The sequence below is a fragment of the Electrophorus electricus genome, chromosome 2, assembly GCF_041902795.1.
Source record: "Electrophorus electricus isolate QZ-2024a chromosome 2, ASM4190279v1, whole genome shotgun sequence".
Lineage (NCBI taxonomy): Eukaryota > Metazoa > Chordata > Actinopteri > Gymnotiformes > Gymnotidae > Electrophorus > Electrophorus electricus.
This window is the reverse complement of record NC_137498.1, coordinates 17572210-17591951: the sequence shown is the minus strand read 5'-3', so window position 1 is coordinate 17591951 and position 19742 is coordinate 17572210. Positions and strand designations below refer to the sequence as shown.

The 19742-nt window shown below is 43.6% G+C and overlaps 2 protein-coding genes across 6 annotated transcripts in view; both read right to left on the bottom strand.

Annotated features, from left to right (window-relative positions):
* Nucleotides 1-173: 173 nt before the first annotated feature.
* LOC113589931 (endoribonuclease ZC3H12A-like) lies at nucleotides 174-9711 on the bottom strand. 2 transcript variants are annotated; one of them, XM_081695516.1, is made up of 7 exons: nucleotides 9579-9711; nucleotides 9206-9284; nucleotides 6262-6836; nucleotides 3570-3709; nucleotides 3070-3304; nucleotides 2652-2758; nucleotides 174-2152 (listed from the first exon to the last, which is right to left on the bottom strand). In XM_081695516.1, the coding sequence occupies exons 3-7, from the start codon at nucleotides 6588-6590 to the stop codon at nucleotides 1248-1250; spliced, it is 1716 nt and encodes a 571-aa protein (XP_081551642.1). In that variant the 5' UTR covers nucleotides 6591-6836; nucleotides 9206-9284; nucleotides 9579-9711; the 3' UTR covers nucleotides 174-1247. The 2 variants fall into 2 exon arrangements, with proteins under 2 accessions (XP_081551642.1, XP_035385415.1); XM_035529522.2 differs by lacking the exon at nucleotides 9579-9711 and having other exon boundaries at nucleotides 9206-9363.
* A 5964-nt stretch (nucleotides 9712-15675) lies between these two features.
* Nucleotides 15676-19742, bottom strand: part of scara5 (scavenger receptor class A, member 5 (putative)) — a 43565-nt gene continuing 39498 nt past the window's right edge. For all 4 annotated transcript variants that reach the window (XM_081695509.1, XM_027029807.3, XM_027029806.3 and 1 more), the window contains exon 10: nucleotides 15676-18059. In XM_081695509.1, coding sequence (XP_081551635.1) covers nucleotides 17926-18059 — 134 coding nt within the window. In that variant the 3' untranslated portion in view covers nucleotides 15676-17925. The remainder of the gene's footprint in view (nucleotides 18060-19742) is intronic.

Sequence of the window (19742 nt, the reverse complement as noted above, 5' to 3'; positions counted from 1 at the left end):
AAGAACCTTCACCATGTAGACTAGCTGTTTTCTTCTATGTGCATTTTTATCAGTAAAGTTCTTCTTACATAATTCTTGTCCTAATAACCACCTCATTTTGGCTTGGAATGCTGTCTTTTATATGTGAGGTTTTGAGTGCTGCATAAAAAACCCCCCACCCTTTTTCCAATAAATTATTTAAATGTTTGCATGTAATGGCATATATTTAAAGCACATATGGACAGTACAGGTAGCAGTAAGGATTAAAAAAATGTTTTTGTTGTTTTTTGTTTTTGTTTTGTTTTTTGCTAGGTGTACCACACTGCCTAGCAGTAACAGAGCCTCATTTTGAGGTTACAAAACAACACACTGCTGTGATTTAAAATGATCTCTGTCAATGTTGACTTACTTCCCTACACATGTGGGAACCGCTTCAAGGCTGCAAGGTCACAGCTTACTATTCTGGTTGTTCTGCAACACTGTCCTAAGTATCTGCATCAGCTTCCTCCGCTTTTCCATAACTGTCAGTCAGAGTACACTTACTTTCGGTGAAATTACTTCCATAATTACATTTACATTCAAAGGAAAAAAAAAAGAATGCTATCATCGCTAGCAATGAATGGATGCTAATGGTACTGAGCAGTTAGCATTATGCCAACAAGACTGATATCCAGCCCAAAACCATTTTCAGTAATTCCCAGGCAAGTTGTTGTTGTTTAGAGAGTGATCAACACCTCAAAAAATGTATTCAGTGAGTCCCTATATGATGCCGGTACGTGAGACTGTAATCTGCACGTGGACACATGGACAAACATGAGCTGTTGTGTAAAATGAACATTTTGAGGAACATTTCAGCATGAATTGGGATTGTCATGAGCACACATACTAACAAAAGTTTCTAGTTACTAGGCACTTTGTGCAAAGTTCTTAAACTCAAGAACGCTGAGGATTGGGATCAAGTAAAGTGTTCTGTACGGAGAACCTATAATAAGTTTCATCAGAATTAAGTAATAAAAACTAAAATGCTACATTATGCAGTGAGCTCCCATAGTCCCAACAGGAAATAACCAGCCATTTTTTTAGTTGCCTCATTGATGAGTATTAAACCACCACACAGCTGCTGAGCTGTTCATGGTAATGCTTCTAACTCGACCCAGACATGTTTAACCAAGTTGTTCTTGTGATCATGACTGCAGATCTCTAGTCATCACAATTCTGAATAAAGATCTTCAGTTTGATTCACCTTAAAACGTTTGCAGTATTGCATCTCAAAGCGATTGGCTATTCCTGTATTTCAGTATTAGTGCAACCAGCTCTGTGGTGTCCAGTGTGTGTGGATATAAGCTCATAACCTGGTCCACTATGTTCTGAGGGAAGATTGTACTGAGCTGTGATCTCACATCTATCCTCTTTTCAGTCACTTCCTCATGCCCTTCTCTGTTCCTGGCCTGACCCCAGCTGACTTCTGGTAATATACTGTAGCTTGCCTGTTGAGCCTTAGAACCAGGGTAGGGCAGGGGTTCGTTATAAAACGAGGCCATGAGTCTGTTATAGGGGCTATGAGACTTGCATCCATGGAGCGTGTAAGGTGAGCGAGCATAGCTGAGGCTCAAATCGGAGTGGGCGTGCTGACGGTGTGAAAGCGTGCCAAACCCAGGGCTATGTGCCCGCCTACAGTTCCCTGTGTGTGAACTGTTGGACAGGAAGTAATTGCTGTCACTTCCTGCCACACAGCCGCTGCTATAGGCCAGTGAGGTTTGAAGGGCGGAGTCACTGAGGTAAAGCCGGGACAAGGAGCTCTCTAGGGAGCCGTACGCTTGATCGCTCTTGGTACTCTTGCACAAAGCCGGAAGTGACCTCTGCAGGTAGGCCGGACTTCCTGTTATGTCTCGTGGGCTGTTGTAGAGGTCAAGTTCGGACAGGGCTAGCTCGTCCTGGTATGCTGTGGCCTTGTATCTCGTGTGCAGGGTGGGTTCACTGGTGGTGGTGTTGGCGTATCTGGGGATGGTGTTTATAAAATGATCATGTGTGAAGTGTGTAGAGGGAGAAAACACCCTGCTGTCACTGTCTGGCTGACTCTTTGCTCTTAGCTCATCTGCCACAGAGAGTTGAGATTGGTTGGAGCGCTCTGGGTGGTAGAATTTACATTTCACCCCATAGGTACACTTCCTTCCTGTCAAGAACAAACAGAAAATATTCCATTATTACCTAAGAGTAATGCCTGGGTATGTGTGTCTTACCATGCACGTACGATAGAGCTGTATGATAACACTGCTCTGTGTGACTGCTAGTTTCCATATCCATATTATAAAGTAATTTTTTTTTTTTTTCCTGCTATTTTGAAATTATTTATAAAAGTTTGGAAGTTTAGATGAAACTCAAAGTTTTAACCCCCTTTCTGAACCATTATAAAGTTTCAGATCGTGTTAAAATGAGAAATGAATCATCCATTAGTTTTGGGAAATTATTCAATTATTACCTACACAGTAATGCCCAAGTTTGTGTGTGTGGGTTTGACACTGTTCTTCAAAAACCTCTGTAGAAGAGCACGGAAGGGTTGCCAATGACCCTTTTAATGGAAGCACGGAAGGGTTGCCAATGACCCTTTTAATGGACCTCCTTGATCAGTGTGTTGAGCTCGTGAGTGCTCTTCTGTACAGCTGATGTTTTACCGTAAGGGCAGTGTTGCTGATTGTTCTCAGTTCCCGTTGGCTTCTTCCTGAGGAAATTCTCAATTGTTGGTCCATTTCTTCCCAGTGGATCATCTGGTGGCATAAACCTTGATTGAAACAGAACAAAAAACCCTTTTATCAGCCATCTCCATTATGACACCCCCACTGTGCAATAACGCAAGGAAAGCATTACATAGATAGAAATGTTTTGACAGGAAGAAATTAAAGCATCTTTGTCTTCTTTCTAGTGAATGCGGTGTCAGGGCTTCCCTGTGCAAGCTGAACTACTGTGCCATTCCCAGCTATGAGGGATGTCCCTGTACACCTAATTAATGGAAACGCCTGTAAGCAGGACTCGGCTGAGCAGTGTTTTTTGGGGACCACGCAGCTACGTTTTGCATGTCGTAGTGTTGCGTACATGTCGTTGGCGAAAGTGTACATCAGCAGCCTCTCCTCGATGAACTTTTTCCACTGTGGTTTTTCCAGCTGCAGGTCACGGTAGTTGTCATTGGATACGATGATGCCGTCCGAGTCGTACGCCAGTTTGACGATGTAGCGATCGTCGTAGCACACGACCCTCTTGCCCTTAATGCAGCGCGAAGGTGTGTAAACAAGGACGTTTCTTCTCTCTAGCTCATTCAGTATGTGTTGGTCTGGAGACAATCAAACCAAGACCCATGTATGAGCAAGGCCAGTGAAGATACCATTTCATGATTACATGCCATGTAGTTAAATATAACCTCGGCAGCAGCTGTTGGGTTGCTCACGGATGAGTTATTCAAGTAATTATCAATGTGTTTGCTCTCTAACTTTATGCCGAGTGGATGTCATGAGCTGCAGGCAAAGGCCGTCAACCTGAAAAACATCGTAAACGGTATAAAGGCGTGAATGAGGTGCGGGCCACGTGTCCCCTCCTACCTGTAATTGGAGCCTCCGGTCGCGACTGCTCTTTCCTCCAGAGAGGCACGAAGACGGTGATGTCGCGAATGCCCCGCTCCCAGAACCACTGCACGGCCAGCTGGATCCCCCGGCACGAAAACACCTGCTTGTTCCCATGGCTGTGAATTGCCAACATTTTTGGTCAGGGGATGGTAAGCTTCGCCGAGTACATGCTTTCATTGTGTTTCACGAGATTCACAAGGAAACGTCCCGTTTCGCTGGATGAACAACCAATGGATGCATCTCTAAGCACCCTGTGCGGAAGGCCAAACTGGAAAGTTTGTTTTCTTGACTGGGTCATAGAGCTTTTTATTTTCAAAACCATTTTCATGGCGCTAAACAAACGTTTGTTTATTTGTTTGCTTGTGGCCAAAGTTCAGTTTTAGGAACTAGAAACGGCTCATACAGTGTACAGCTGAACGCTCAGCTTTCTTGCGCAGTACACACACACTTGACAGCAAGACCCCACCCACCCCCCGAAAAAAAAAAAGAATATTTAAATATCACTCAACGGCCCTGAGGGTTCTGTATTGGTACGTTATGCTTGAAATGTGATGTTTGAGTGTACGTGCGTACGTGGGGCTGCTCCTCACACACCCTCCCCACAGTCACCAAGGAGCTGTCACCAGTCTTTGTGGTTGTAGGGTGTCGGCTGCAACACCGAGTCACACTGCTTGTAGCCAATACTATGTTGAAAAGGACCCATCCCTTCTGTGTGGTTAACCAACGATGTGGCACAGCAGATATCTAAATGAGATGCCAGATCTAGATCTGACTCTACTGTAAAGTGCACACTAGACTTTTGGTACTGAACCCCGGAGCACCTCTGCTGCTCCATTATCTTTGGTCAGCGGTGGGTTTCATCTCCATCAGAAATGTTGAGCCGTGAAGTTATTGTTGCGTTTCGTTTTTAGTCTGAACTCCAGAACACATGACTTGGTAAGTCAAACAGGAAAACTGAAGTGTAGAATGTGTCTGGGAGCTTTTGCTACTTCTGCGGAATTCTAAATGTTCTGTGGACATCTTAAACTGTAACATGGTTCCTCTGTTCTACAGGTTCCCCAGTGGTAAAAGTGAAGGTGTTTTTCTCTGACTGGTAGCTATGCATGATCTGCTGTGGCTTGCCAAGTTGTTTACTAATACTAAGCCGCATCCCTTCCCCAGATACGTTGTTGCTTTCTAATGATGTACAAAACATTTTGACACAACTATTTAATCTGATTTGGTATATACTGTCAGACTTCCCATGGCCTGCTTTACTGTGTAACAGCAGCAAAATACCCCATCCACAGTCAATTTTATATCTTTTCTTAACTGGCAATGACGAAATTATATAAAGATGTCCATAAAACAATTAAGAAAGCACTTAAGTCACATGCAGTATAAATGGAAATACCCTCAAATACTAAGTGTACTAGAGTAACCCAAGTTTTTTGGGCCTTCCCCTTTGTAACCATTGTCAGGAAACTGGAGGTTGCTTTGCATACAACACGTACCGAACTGAAAAAACTAATATCAAAACTGCAAGGCTGTAAGCACTGTGCTAAATAAATAACTTGGTCATTGTTAAGGAACCTGATCTACATCTGCTGTTGTCCAGGAAGTGCTTTGCAAGCAGTCCAAACCACCACTGAGATTTTCAGTCATGTGGTCAATATGTCCTGCTTCGGAAACAAAAACACCCACTGCAGCATCACACAGTACCTGCTAAAAGTGGGTGTTTGTGCATCTTGCTTGGGAAGCTCTAGAATTTTTTTGTAACAGATAATATAAACAACTGAGCCCTTGCAATGAAAAACCATATATCAGCCATTTGCCTTTTTTGTGTAATCAGTTATTTTAGTTTTTGATTTTGTACAACCTTTCAATTAAAATGCTAAATATGCTTTATTTCGACTTAATTCATAGGAACATTTAAAAATAATACTTGGAATAAATCTCTATTATAGTTTTTATTTTTTAGAATTATTTTGTTGCAAGGGCTCATATTGTTACATTAACTTACGCAAGCTGCAAAATACACTTTCCTGTTAGAGGTAGTTAATTTAGTCACTATAGCAGTTAGTACACAAACACTAATTCAGCTGATAACTGAATATTTCAAGCAGTGCTCAAGGTGAGATCTGCATGAGCATGCATGTAAAAATATGCATTTAAAACGTTCTTTAAAGAGTTGAAGTGCACATGACTCTCATCCACGAGGTATTACAACATACAGTGGGGTGCAGAAAAAGGGGAAGCTTCTTGCTGGTACTTCTCTCTGTGGTTTCAGCAGAGCTGATACCAGAGTTGATACCTGGCTGTCCCAGGTTCAGTGCTGCCTGTTTATAGCTGCTCTGCGTCATGTACTTTGTCATGGACTTATAGAATGCATGCGAGTCAGTACAATAGGTCAGTCCAACATACTTTTGAACTAAGATACTGTTAGATACACAAGTTAATGCTGATACCTAGAAAGAATTACAACAGTTTTGCCATGTTTGAGGTTCGAAGTGCTCGAGGTACGGGCTTTGAACACTGCCATCAAGTAGGGAGGGGCTGATCTATTCTTAGCTTCGACTGTCAGTGACTGTTGAATATGATGAACAATGAGTGAGTTTGAGTGTACGCAGCTGCTCTGGTACTGACTGCCTTATCAAGAGTGCATGTGCTGAGATATGGCTACACTAACCTTATTGCCACGTTGCTCCCATCTATGACCACCGGCCTGAAACGGCTGGATGCATGTGTGTCGGGTGGCATGTGCTGTTGACCGTGTGGGTCTGCTTGCGTCTGCTGCTGTGGGGAGCTACATCCTCGGGGTACGAGTTGAGGACTGCTGTTTGGGGCCCTCTCTGCCCCCGTGTGGCCACTGGTGGTAGTGCGGCAGGTTTTAATGAGCTCCTCCAGTATGTCGTTGGTCTGAGCATCGTGCTGTAGACTCTGCAGGACCCTCAAGATGTCTGAATGGGAGTAGCCGAGCTTCAGAAAATGCCTCACTTTGCTCTGCTGCCGGTCCATGTCACCACACCAGGGAGATGGGCGCTCGCCTGTGTCCAGAGCTTGCCTTGATGAGTATGCGTTGGAGTGTCCTCTGTCTTCTCTCGTGTGTGCGCGCGTGCGTGTATAGTAAGTCTATGCCACCTTCCTTTGTCTTGATGGGGAAACCTCTGGGCTGCCCTCGGTCTGTCTGTCTTATGGTTTCCACGTTGGCGCCTACTGTTTGTGGAAGAGATGTGTGTATGCCTCTGAGGGGGCGGGTTCTCTCTGGGTAAACACAGAAATATCACGGTAGATTTAGGGGCTTTTCACACACCACTCATTCCAGCTTTGCATACTGTTTTTTTCTTTCTCTCTCTCTCTCTCTCTCTCTCTCTCTCTCTCTCTCTCTCTCTCTCTCTCTCTCTCATGCTTGCTCTTGCATTCACCCCTGCTATTTTTGCCAGACACCAAGTGTATGCAACAATACATGCGCGTCATAAAAAGACACCACAGAAAAAGGGAAGAGGTTCTGTGCTAATCAATGTGGTTGAGTTGCCATAGTTTTTACATGCAGTGCTTGCGTCAGTACTGGGGGAAATTTGGTTCTCTAAGAGTCAATTCATTTCAACAAGTGCCTGTACTGTATGATACAGTTATAGTGTAGTGAAAGTCTGGAGGAGGGGCTGGGGTATGCCTACGTAATTAATTGCTGGAAAGCCCCTAGTCCGCTCCGGGTGAAAACTTTTATGACTTTAAAATGTAAAACAGAAATGGCCCTTTATGTATGCACACATGCTCCACGCTGTACGGATCTTTTCTTTCGTAAGAGAAACTAAAAATAGCTGTCCCACGTCGTCTAGTGTCTATCCCAGACACCTTGAAACGTTTTGGGGAAAAAAAATGTATGCTGGAATTGAATTTTGTATTGACTGGCTCTGTTGCCAAGGCATCCTCTGTTTGTCTGCGGACAATTGTTAACCTGTCCAGGGAGCTGGGATTGAAATACCCGCCCCATAGCACACAGCCTTGGCTAGCTAAGCTGGCTTGCATTTAGTAGTCAAAATAATAATAATAATAATTATTATTTTTTAAAGAATATTGAACCTGAGATTAAATTAATCATCTCAATAAGAGATTCAAACCATGTGCGTATGGAAAAAGTTTGATCCAATGGGACAGCCTGACTAGTTGTGCACTTCTGAGCTGTTTACCAAGCAGACACACAATCCCCACTGTCCCCGAGTGGCTCTGATTGGCTGGAGACAAATGACTGACTGACCTTAAGGAGCCCTGATCCTATTCTGGATTTCCTGTGTGTAGATAAAGAGGTGCCTACATTGCGAGGCTGTGAATCATGAAGTCTGGGGTCCTGGATGAAGCCAGACTAGTCGTCGTCCTCAAGAGGCCTTCTACTTAAAATGGGCTGTCCATGAACAATACTGTCATTTCTGTTCACTATCTTTTTTTTTGGTCACTTTTTATAATAATAAATTCTCTCATAAATTCTCCCATAAAAATATCTGCTTCCCTCACCTGACCTGACACAGGGTGACACAAAAGACCCTGAGGTTTAGAAGAAAGGCACCAGGAAGAAGCGAACCTAAGTTTAGCTCTCCTATACAAAAGAATGTGACAGGAGCCACCTTTAGAAAAATCAGAAGGAACTGCTCCTCTGGCGGTGCTTGAACACCCCCATGACAGACAGCCCCCCCGGCTGTCTGTCATGCCTCTGTGAGATGAAGACTACTCTAGCCTGTGGGCTGCTCCACGGTGTGTTCCCTTGCTTGTCTGTTTTAACATTACACCTGGTACCATTCATTCCTGTGGGCCCATGTCCCTTTGTTTAATTTTTTAAAATAATCTCTAGTCGGCTATACACCAGATTTCCTCTACTGTGTCACTGGATTCAGAGACAAAGGTTTGTGTGTGTGTGTGTATTTTTGCACACTGTCTCAAGAGAGAGAGAGACACACACACACAAAAAAAACACTTTTTTTTTTTTTTTTTTAATTTCAGTTCTCTGTGCGTCAGAGTCTCTTCTGATTAAACCACATCCGTATCTTGGTCTTCTCACACTAAGACATTGTTAATCACATTATGTTTGTTTCTCATACTTTTCTAATTTTGTTAGGTAGGGAGACAGCAGTGTCAGCTGGAATAATCACAGGACATGCTGAGGTCCATTTCTTCCCTTCCTCTCGCTGTCTGATAAAGTATTGGACAAACATAATCATGTGTACACCACCACCACATCTCATCTGGATCCCTTACAATAGAACTATCTGCAGAGTCATAATTATAACTCGTATTCACATACTTGTGATCCATCTCACTGTTTAAAAAAAATATACATTGTAAACACCCAGAAAATACACAGAAATGTCAAATCAATTGCAGCAGGTAATTGTGTTAATGGTCTTGTTTCAGTTGTCAGTGTCAAGTTTAACAGCTCCCAGTCAAAACTTAACAGCGAACTAGTAATTTGATTTTTCGTGCCTTGTCAGAAAGAAACCAAGGCAGAGGTTTTGTTCTGCTTGATGTCACAAACACTGAACAAAGCACGGCCAGAAACAACTGTCACAGTACAATGGAAGGAGCTTTTAGATTGCGTTATGTTAAACTGTTATTACAGGACTGAATAAGATCGTACTTACAGCTTGACGGATCAGAAGGGTGCCGAGGGAACGTGTAGGGTTGCGAGTGTCTCCACTCCGTGCCACTCTCAGAATGAGCCTGTGTCGAACATATGAGGAAGTCAAAGCTAAATATGAGCGCACATGATACCAGCAAGGAAGCTAAAGACAGAAAATACACTCTCACTCACACTCTCTCTCTCTCTCGCTCACTCACTCATCTACGCACACTCAAGCGCACAGAGATATGCATTCTTCCTGAAACCCAATTTCAGTATCGGACTTCTGTTAAGATACTATTCCTGGAAACAACGCACACACACGTGCTAAGACAGTAGGTCATGTCTTAAACGGCGAACCAGCCCCCCCCCCGACATGAAACAAAAGGACCTGCCTGTTTTAGGTCTGCTTCGGCTCGTTTCATATTTAAGTTCTGCTCCATTTCAAGGGCTGACCTGTGCACCGACAAACGCCTTAATCTGCAGGATTAGCGCTGCAGCTCTACCGGGCCGACGGAGCACACGGCCGGAACGCATTGACACTGACAGTGCGTATATCTGCGAGGGTTTGGCCAAGTGTGGGATCAAGCGTTTCCCAGTCTACTGTGTGTGTGTGTGTGTGTGTATGTGCGTGTGTGTGTGTTTGTTTTTGTTTTCAAGGCATTCTTTCAAATTGCCGAAACGTCATGTGAACGTGACGTATGTCTGGATTAAGTGACACCACCCAACAACGTAAAACACGAGCAACCTCGGATGACATGGCAGAAATATTGAATATTGCTGTCTAAAACTGCACTGCAAATCGAACTAAACTACACACCCCTTTCCATCATGCTGTACTTATCACCTTTACATGACTTGGCAACTTCATTAGTAAAAGAAAACCGGCACCTTCCAGCACGTGATTACATTGGTCCAAAGGTGAAATCTGCCAGGTTTAATGAAATTGCTCTTGTGCCGGTGGGGGTGACTGCCCATCTCAAATGTAAACAGCACCGGCGTTTTGGGTTCCTGCGAGTAACCATGCACCGCTCCGCGCTTTGTGTTCTTTGTGTAGACTTATGAACTCACAAGGGCAGGAAAGTACAGCTGTATTACAGCCCAATCCTGATTACTGCCCTTGTTCCCCAATAACATGGATGCGTGGGAAAAACAACTGTTGCTGTTTAACCACTGAATACAAGGCACGGGGCGTGACTCACGCTCCATGACATCGGCCCAGGGTGAGAGCGGCTAACCAGAGAGGCTGACCAGCCATCCAAACATACACTCTCTGTCTCACTCGCTTTTGATGATTAGTAATCGCCAGTGATTAGAGTACTTAGTCTGTGTCCATCCACATCCAAACCCTCGAGGATTTAGTAGATTTAGTTCATATTGTGCTCACTTTTGCTTTCCAAAAGAATATTATACAATGTAATTTTGAATCATTTATTGTATTTATGTAAACCTTTGTGTTGTATCTTTCTACTGTATCTGTATGGGCCTTATATGTGGTTGTGGTTGGTCTGGTGACTGTGGTAGGGAAGATTAAGGCGTTTATGTAGTAGCCCATGTCAGGTAGAGGTGTTCCCCGGCCCTGTGTATGGCCATCATGCAAATCGGGTTGGAGAAGCCATTCTACGAGTTTAGCCAATGTGAACAGAAGCAGAAACCATGTTGTGAAATAGGTGAAGGGCCTTGTCAGAATCTAGTATCCTTTAGTTTGGTACTGACAGAGTAGAAATCACATGTAAAGACAACATCAGATCAGCTAAGAAATATTTCTTCAATTTGTAACATGTGAAACCGTTCAACTAACTTGAAACGGCTTAAAGGAAGTTACCCACTTCCCTGTCACAGAATTATGTCAGGCTGAACAGCGGTCCTCAGAATCCATGCAACAATGCCCTGCATCGATCGCTTTGACGTCAGCTCAGGAAGGTCACAGGAAGAATAAGTTGAATGGGAGGGTTACAGAGGATATTTAGTTCCCAGGAAGTAATTCACAAATTGCTGTGGGTGTGACGGCACCCACAGGCAAATCTATTACAATCACTGATTATCAGACCATTGTGTCGTTCCTTTTTTAGCTGAGGTGCCGTTGTTATAGCAACACTAAGTCATTAACAGGTAGGGATTTCCCCTTTGCCCAACCATAAAGTCCCCGTGACTAGTTTTGCAGTCATTCTGCAAAAATATTGCAGTAATACTGCATTTGATCTCAACTCAGTTCAGTGATACATGGTTGTCCACAACTGTGGACTCTAGAGCACATCCATAAAAACATTTGAGATAGTTATGGGCACAGTAAGAGGACTCTTAGCTTTACTGAGTCTACTTAGCTCATAGCCTTAGTAGATATAAAGCAGCTTTCTGCTTGACACAGTGCTGGTTGAGTCGTCGTCATCATCTAAATGTATCAAGAACTTTGAATTGAGCCTGGCACATATTCATTATTGAGGCCCATAACCAAAAGTCCCTTTATGTCCCAGTTAGTTTAGTAGGTTTGCCATGGAAACGAGATGCAGTTGTGATGCTTTTTTTCTGCTGTTCATCACAGTTTAGTCTAGCAGGAGCTGTCCATTTTGCCAGCCAGTAGTGGAGTGTAAAATATTCACAGTTGTATTGTGAAGATGTCACAACGATGTCTGATGATCAGATGGAAACATCATGTTATACTGAAACCCGAAGACCTTTAAAAAAACCAGAGAGAACAAAAGACGTGTCAAAAACAGGAAAGCTCCAAATGTTTTTGTTTGTTACCAGAGACTCAGACATCTTAAGGTAGGGGTGAGTGTGTGTGCGCACTCACGCAAGAGTGAAAGAGTGTGTGGAGGGGTTTCCCGTTGTAGAAGTGAGAGGTAAACACAGGGCAATCGAAGCTGGCTGTGGCAATAGCACAAGACTTTATTTCCACTCTGACTTTCACGCCGATGTTTACATGCTGGAGGTTTCAACACAGGGGACCCACCCTCGCCCTCTTTCCACGGCCCCCTTTGAGTGAGTCACATGTAAAAAGTGGTCATGTGTGCACCTGCTTCTGTTGCTAAGGTCAACAGTTGGCATGCACTTTGCATTGACTATCAGGAAATAAGAGGATTTCAGATACCATATTAAATTCGGGGCGGAAATGATGAGCTTTGTAACTGTTCCTACGCACACAAGCCTTGGTCGTCCCTGTCTTCACGCAGCTCCTGATATGGCGTTGCCGTGAGTGAACCCGGAAAAGCTGGGGAGTTATTCGCAGAAGTTAATCAAAAGCTACAAAACACATCAGAGGTTAACACTCTACCTCGAGCAGGAGCAACAGCATTTACAAATAGGCCAAGAGAGTCTTTTACCACTACCAACATCACCTGACATGCAAAGATTTGTTGCACATGCAAAACTTTGCAGCAGGGGTTCCTGCAGTGGAGTAGCGGATCTCGGGCTGGCCTGCGTGTTTTTTTTGTTTTTTTTTCTCTCTCTGAGTGTGGCTTTCAGACCTTAAATCATTTTGTGTTTTCCGTACACTAAATTAGAAGCAGAGTAGGTGGGATCCCAAGACACCTGACCTTATATCCGAGAGAAATTACGAACAGGAAGTGAGGTCATCGAAGACTGGTGCCAGCTTAGATTTTACCTGATTGAAAGCAGCTGTTAGGAGTTCATTGTGACAGATGCAACTTCTTTTCTCCTGAAGAGCTGGCAGGACCAAGCTCGAGGAGTTGCTTGCGCCGCACATGAAAGACAAAGTCAGTAAAACCCACCTCATCTGTCTTGGGGTCTGTGGGTAGGGGAAAAGAACAAAAACTCCATAAAGGAAAATATTTTTACTTTGAAGTAACTAAAACTCATCTGTATGATGTGTGCTCAATAAAATGTGATATACTTGTTAGTCACCTTATTAGAAACACCTGCCTTTTAGGTATGACGGTAGAGATTACATACTATATCTATATACTATATATTCTATATCTATATATACTATATATACTATATACTGTATCTATACTATAGCTATATACTATATACTATATCTATAAGTATGTACTATATCTATATACTATAAATACTATATATACCATATCTATATCGATATACTATATTCTATATATATCTATATACTATATACTATATCTAGATCTATATACAACATCTATATCTATTGCCGTTGAAAGTTTGTTACACCCATGTTCTGGCTCTTCATTCTGAACACTGCTACTGTCATATATCCTACTGGATACTTTTAGGGTAGCAGACCCCTTTCAGCCCAGCAGTGACACTGTGTTAAAAACTCCAGTAATGCTGCTGTTCTTTGCAAACTCATACCAGCTCAACACTTACAGTTTTGTCAGTGTGAACGCTGTGTCATCTGTAGTTATATTGTTCAGGTTATGTCATTTAAGGTTACATACTTTATAAAATTCAGCCATAAATCCGGTGGGATGTTATTTCTTGTTTTGTGCAAAACATAAAGGTAAGATTAAGCCAGACATGTCTGACATTCCCTTCACCCTGTAGAGGGCACTAGTATATAATTTATGTTGTATTTTTTTATTTATGTTGCCATTTTGCAGTACAGGTGGCTGCGGGAAACATGAAGTACCGTTGGTTGACAGCAGAGGGCAGTGCTATTTTATTTTAACGTGGGAAAGAGTGCAAGGATCTGACTAGAGGATAGTAGTGGCATGGCAATACTGCAGTAATAAGTCTGGAGTTTAAAAGGTTAAGCCTTTTAGCTTGAATATGTGAGACTAGGAGAGGCTGTGTCTCAGATGGAGAGACTACGGAAGAAAACAGTACAGAGTATCATTTAATGAAAGCTTTTATCAGTCTGAGAGCAAATAAAGAGTCACTGTTGTCCTCTCCCTCTGAAACTCTTTCATCTTCATCACCCCAACTCCCGTCTCTCCGTATCTGATGGCATATTTACAGTGTGACAGATCTTTCGGATAAAGAGCCTGTGTATTCCCCTCAGCACAGCCAAGAGAGAGAAGGAGAACGCCTTGACTTGACCTAACCCAGATATGCTTGGATGTCGGGTGAAGAATGTGCATCATCCATCTTGTCTAATGAAGGTCTCTTTATAGTCTGAAATAAAAAGCACGTATGATGTGGTAGAGCAGGTGGGTATAATAGTAAAAGTGTTGAATGTGTTGTGTGAGAGGTGGAGAAAGTGTAGTTTTGTATAATATGGCTCAAATCTGTGATGATCTGAAATGACAATCCCCCACTTACCATAAAGTCCAACATGTATGATGCTGATTAACAGAAGATGAAGACAATAACCATCATTAAAACAGTTCAGCAAATGTTTTGTCTGAAAAAGTTGCAGACACCCAACACCTCTCAGCCCTACTCTCGGTCCTGTCTCAGTCCTACAGGTCCCCCAGGGAAAGATATGACTAGGTGACATCCAACTCCATCCTTAATTTTGAGGTTCAGTTGATCCTGTTCTAAGGCCAGACAGCACACTCTCAGCCCTCAGTTCAACAGCTTAACAACATCAGGGCTCCCCCCCTGCCCCGCCCCCAGAGAACTATCAGTACCAAAACTCACCATGGACCCTACAACCACCCAGAGAACTAGCTGTGCCAGAAACTCACCATGGACCCTACAACCACCCAGAGAACTAGCTGTGCCAGAAACACACCATGGACCCTACACACACCCAGAGAACTAGCTGTGCCAGAAACACACCATGGACCCTACACACACCCAGAGAACTAGCTGTGCCAGAAACACACCATGGACCCTACACACACCCAGATAACTAGCTGTGCCAGAAACACACCATGGACCCTACAACCACCCAGAGAACTAGCTGTGCCAGAAACACACCATGGACCCTACACACACCCAGAGCCAACCTGTTGGTATAAAAACAAACAAACAAACAAACAAACAACAACAAAAACATGGATTCTACACACACCCAGGGAACTATCTGTATCAGAAACACCCCATGGACCCCAGGGAACTATCAAAACCTCCCCTCAGGTTATTAGTACAGACCTAGCCAGACCTAGACAGTTGTTTTGCTCACTGGATTTCATCATTAAGGGAACTGACCTTCCCTTAATGTGAAATGCATGTGATCTCTGTATTTGTATTGCATTTACTGTGTCATACTTATTGTATTGTATCGTCTGCATTTTTGCAGGTTTGCTCAATGCACTTTATATGTTCTGGCACTGTTCTGCTAAATTCCTAGCAAATGTACACAGCCTGGGGTCTGCAGAGTTCCTGGCTGGGCCAAACTCTTCAGTGGAACCACATCAGACTGTTGTAAGTCTCTACAGTAATTCTATCTGTATGAGCAGGTGGAAGCACTCTATTCTAGTTCCTCTGATGTTAAGACCTTGACACCTCATTTCCTGCTCCATAACCACCTGCTTCCTGTTCTACCCAGCAGCACACTGTGGGCGGGGCCTCTATAACAGCATGTCCATTAGCAAGAATCGGAACCACCTGTTTGCACAGAAACATGCAGAGAGTTTTATTCTCTTGTCATATGTAGACAAAAACTGAAAAAGGTAAAAACATTTTATTCAAGGTGTTTTCTCTGAGATATGTTTCTCTGAGATGGTTTATAATGTTTCTGACATTTACAATATGTGCAGGTATGTTGATATCATCACATGATGCATCATTTATGTCATTATTTACATTAATACAGAATGTACTGCATAGTGCACAGAGTCAGATGTTAAAACCTAATGGTAATTAAAACAAAAATTAAGTCAAAATCAATCTACATTTTTAAAGGATTCTTGATTATCCAAATGGCATACGGATGTAACGTTGCAATAAATGCACTAAACATTTAAATGTACTTGCATACAAACTTCTTCCAATAACAGTAAACTTGGATAGAATAGTCATATTCTTAGATGATATAACCATTATAACAGAGCCTTTAAAAGCTGAGCACAATAGTGCTAATGGCATTAATAAGGACAGTGTTGCCTTCTACATAAAGGAGAATAATGTACCAAAGCAAAACCTGTTAAGATTAAAGTACAAAAGAAAAAGACAAGTTTTTAACCGAGGTCAGGTAAGATACGATATGCTCAATATTACATACTTGTGGTTTGTTAGAAACACTGAAACCCTCTGCAGTTAGGTATAGAAAAAAATGCTACACATTCAAAATTAAATAAAAAGAAGTGCTTGAGTGTTTGAGCTTAGCTGGTATTTTAGCTACTGTGGAAGGGAAATATTAGTTTTTAAAGCACGTTTGCTAGTATCCAGTTAAGGAATGATGTGCCATGATCCTCAGAGATAGAATGTTGACAAAATAATACTAATAATTTTTTTTTTTCCCTTAATGAATGGCTGTGTGAGGGAGACTAGAGAAAATCCCAGCTGGGATGGGAACACAGTGTGTTGTCTTTGGTGAAAGGTCTGATACATGATCATTCTCTTCGGGAATACTGATGTGGAAACAGGCACTTGGGGTGGGGGGGTGGGGGGGATGGGACAGAGTCAAGTGTAGGCCAGTTTAAAATCTACACACACACAGACACACACACACAGACAATAGGTATCCATAACAGCACTCCAACAAAACAGGCTCTTGTGCAACTCTTGTGTTGTTTATATTGCTCCGATTTACTATCAACATGTTAGTTATGGATATTCAACCTGACTGATGGTGTTATTTGGGGTTTACTGCTTCCCTACATCAGTGGACAGAAATAGCATAACAGGCTGTTTCCTTACATTCATAACTAACCCAGAAGTGATGTGGAATGTGTTGTAAACTGGGGCTGCCCGTCCCATCCTCCCAGAGATGCACCCCGATGTGGAGACTGAGTGTGAATATGATCTGACACAGCTCATCTAGGTCACCAGACTGTGGGAGAGAAGAGAGAGTCTCTGGGAGCGGGGTTGTCATAAACTGTAATCAAAGCTGAATGCAGTTGCATATCTTCACTTAGAACAATTTGGATCTGGACAGTCGACGAAGTGTATAGAAAACGGAGCGCCTCTAAGGGCGAATACTGATTACATCATAGAAATACTGAAGGCACATTAAACTTCAAGTAAACCAGCATTAATCTCTTCCCTTTATTAGACTTACTGTGTATATCGCTTCCTTATATTGTGCAAGACTTTAAACACGTCCTCTGTGTTATATCAACATTTTGACAAAATTGGCCTATAAACTCTCTCTGTTATGATCATGTTCGCTATTTAAACCCAACACACACACACACACACACACACACACACACACCCTATTGCCACCCCACTGCTGTATGTGTTATTGAGGTAAAGTGGTGTGTGTGTGTGTGTGTGTGTGTGTGTATATCTGGCTGTCCTTTAACAAAATAAGGTGACTTAGAAAAGAGGGCATTAAAAGTCATTTGTTTGTTAAAGACTGAAAACAAATATAAAGGCAGTGGAGCTTTCAAAGGTAAACACACATTCACTCACTCACTCACTCACGCTCATTATCACTCAGGGTGTTTTCTCCTGCCTTTGTGAAGAAGGCTGTAAGTATGTCAGCATATTTGTCCTACGCGCTTCTCTTTTGGCTGTGTGTGCATTTAGAATGATGACAATCTGTGCCAGGGAGGGTGTTCTTTTCCCCCAAGGGAGCACTCTATGACCTCCCAGCCCAGCCCTGCCAGATGAGGCTTTCTTGAAACTGTCAGGCCTACGGTGGCCTGGAGGGACACAGCACTTTCCCTCAATCTCTCTCAGCCAATCAGATGTTGTGCTGCAGTCCTGTAGGTGGGTCAGTCTGTTCATCAGAAATCTGGGAGGGGTTTAAGTGTTGCAAGTCACCCCTGCATCTTCCACATGACCACAGTTGGTTTTGCCCCATCCAGAAAACTTGCACTGATGAATGGTGTCCTCAGTACCAATGCAAGCAACGTCATCCATCCAAATCAGACCCGTACCTAGAGAGAGAGAGAGAGAGAGAGAGAGAGAGAGAGAGAGAGAAATCTCAAAGTCAGAAAGGTTAGATCACTACATGGAATTATTGCTGAAAGGGAGAGGGTGATAATTTATGAAGTAAGTCATTTTTTTCCAATTACTTTGAGAAGAGTCTTATTAATAGTATGCTAGTGATATAAGTATGCTAATAAGTTATGAATAAATAGCTCTGAAGCAGCCTCATAACTCACATGAAATGGTGGGAATCTAAGGAGGTCTGTGGCAGACAAAAAGATGGTGATAGATGGAGAAAAAAAATTGAAATCTGTAATATGTTTTTTGTCTCTGAACTCAGATGTTGGAGGGAGGAAGTGTGAGGAGAATGCGTCCAGGCAGAGGACAGTGTGGCCTCACCCCACCAAGCACTCTGGGTGAACACCTGTGATGCACACCCAGGTACCTGCAGTGCACACCCAGCCAATCTCTCTCTCTCTCTCTCTTTCTTTCTTTCTTTCTCTCTCTCTCTCTCTCCCCCTTCCTCTCCAATTATACACAGCAAAGTTCCAAACCCTGTGGGCTTAAGTCTGTTTGTGCCTGTCTGTGTTGTCCAGGTACCCAAATGGGTTTATTTCCTGCTGCAGAGCTTCCGTACAGTACTCGGTCCGAACTTTTCCTTGGAAGACATCTTGGAAGCCGTAGCCAGGGCCTTATGATTGTGGGAATGCAGCTCAGTGTGTTATTACTCAGCAGCCCGCTGTGTCTTTCTCCTCCGATGCGCGTGAAGCTGCGTCTTTTGGAACCGCGGCTGAAGCCAGTTCCAACCGCAGACAGCACATGATGCGGCTGGGACTCTGAGTGTTTCGCCCGAGTCATGAGCAGTAATCAAACTCTCGGATAAGTGTACAGTATAAAGGATCTGCACTGCTGTTTTGGGTTTAACAGTAAACAGTCAAATACCAACGCTGTAAAGTCCTGCTGAAGTCCTCTTCCAAGTCACACTGTGCACCAGCAGTTACAGGGTCTTGTCTTACAACAACGGAGAGAGTGAGGCTCAGATCCAGGGATGTGTGTGTGTGTGTGTGTGTGTGTGTCTGCATGCATAAAGGTGCATTTACCACCTTGTTTTTCTCTTCAACACGGCTGTTATGAAGACTGACTCTGCCCTCACTCTTCCCCTCACTCTTCCCCTCACTCACCCCTCACTCTTCCCCTCACTCTTCCCCTCACTCACCCCTCACTCACCCCCACTCTTCCCCTCACTCACCCCTCACTCTTCCCCTCACTCTTCCCCTCACTCTTCCCCTCACTCACCCCCACTCTTCCCCTCACTCACCCCTCACTCTTCCCCTCACTCTTCCCCTCACTCTTCCCCTCACTCACCCCTCACTCTTCCCCTCACTCACCCCTCACTCACCCCCACTCTTCCCCTCACTCTTCCCCTCACTCTTCCCCTCACTCACCCCCACTCTTCCCCTCACTCTTCCCCTCACTCACCCCTCACTCTTCCCCTCACTCTTCCCCTCACTCACCCCTCACTCACCCCCACTCACCCCTCACTCACCCCCACTCTTCCCCTCACTCACCCCTCACTCACCCCCACTCACCCCTCACTCACCCCCCACTCTTCCCCTCACTCACCCCCACTCTTCCCCTCACTCTTCCCCTCACTCACCCCTCACTCACCCCTCACTCACCCCCACTCTTCC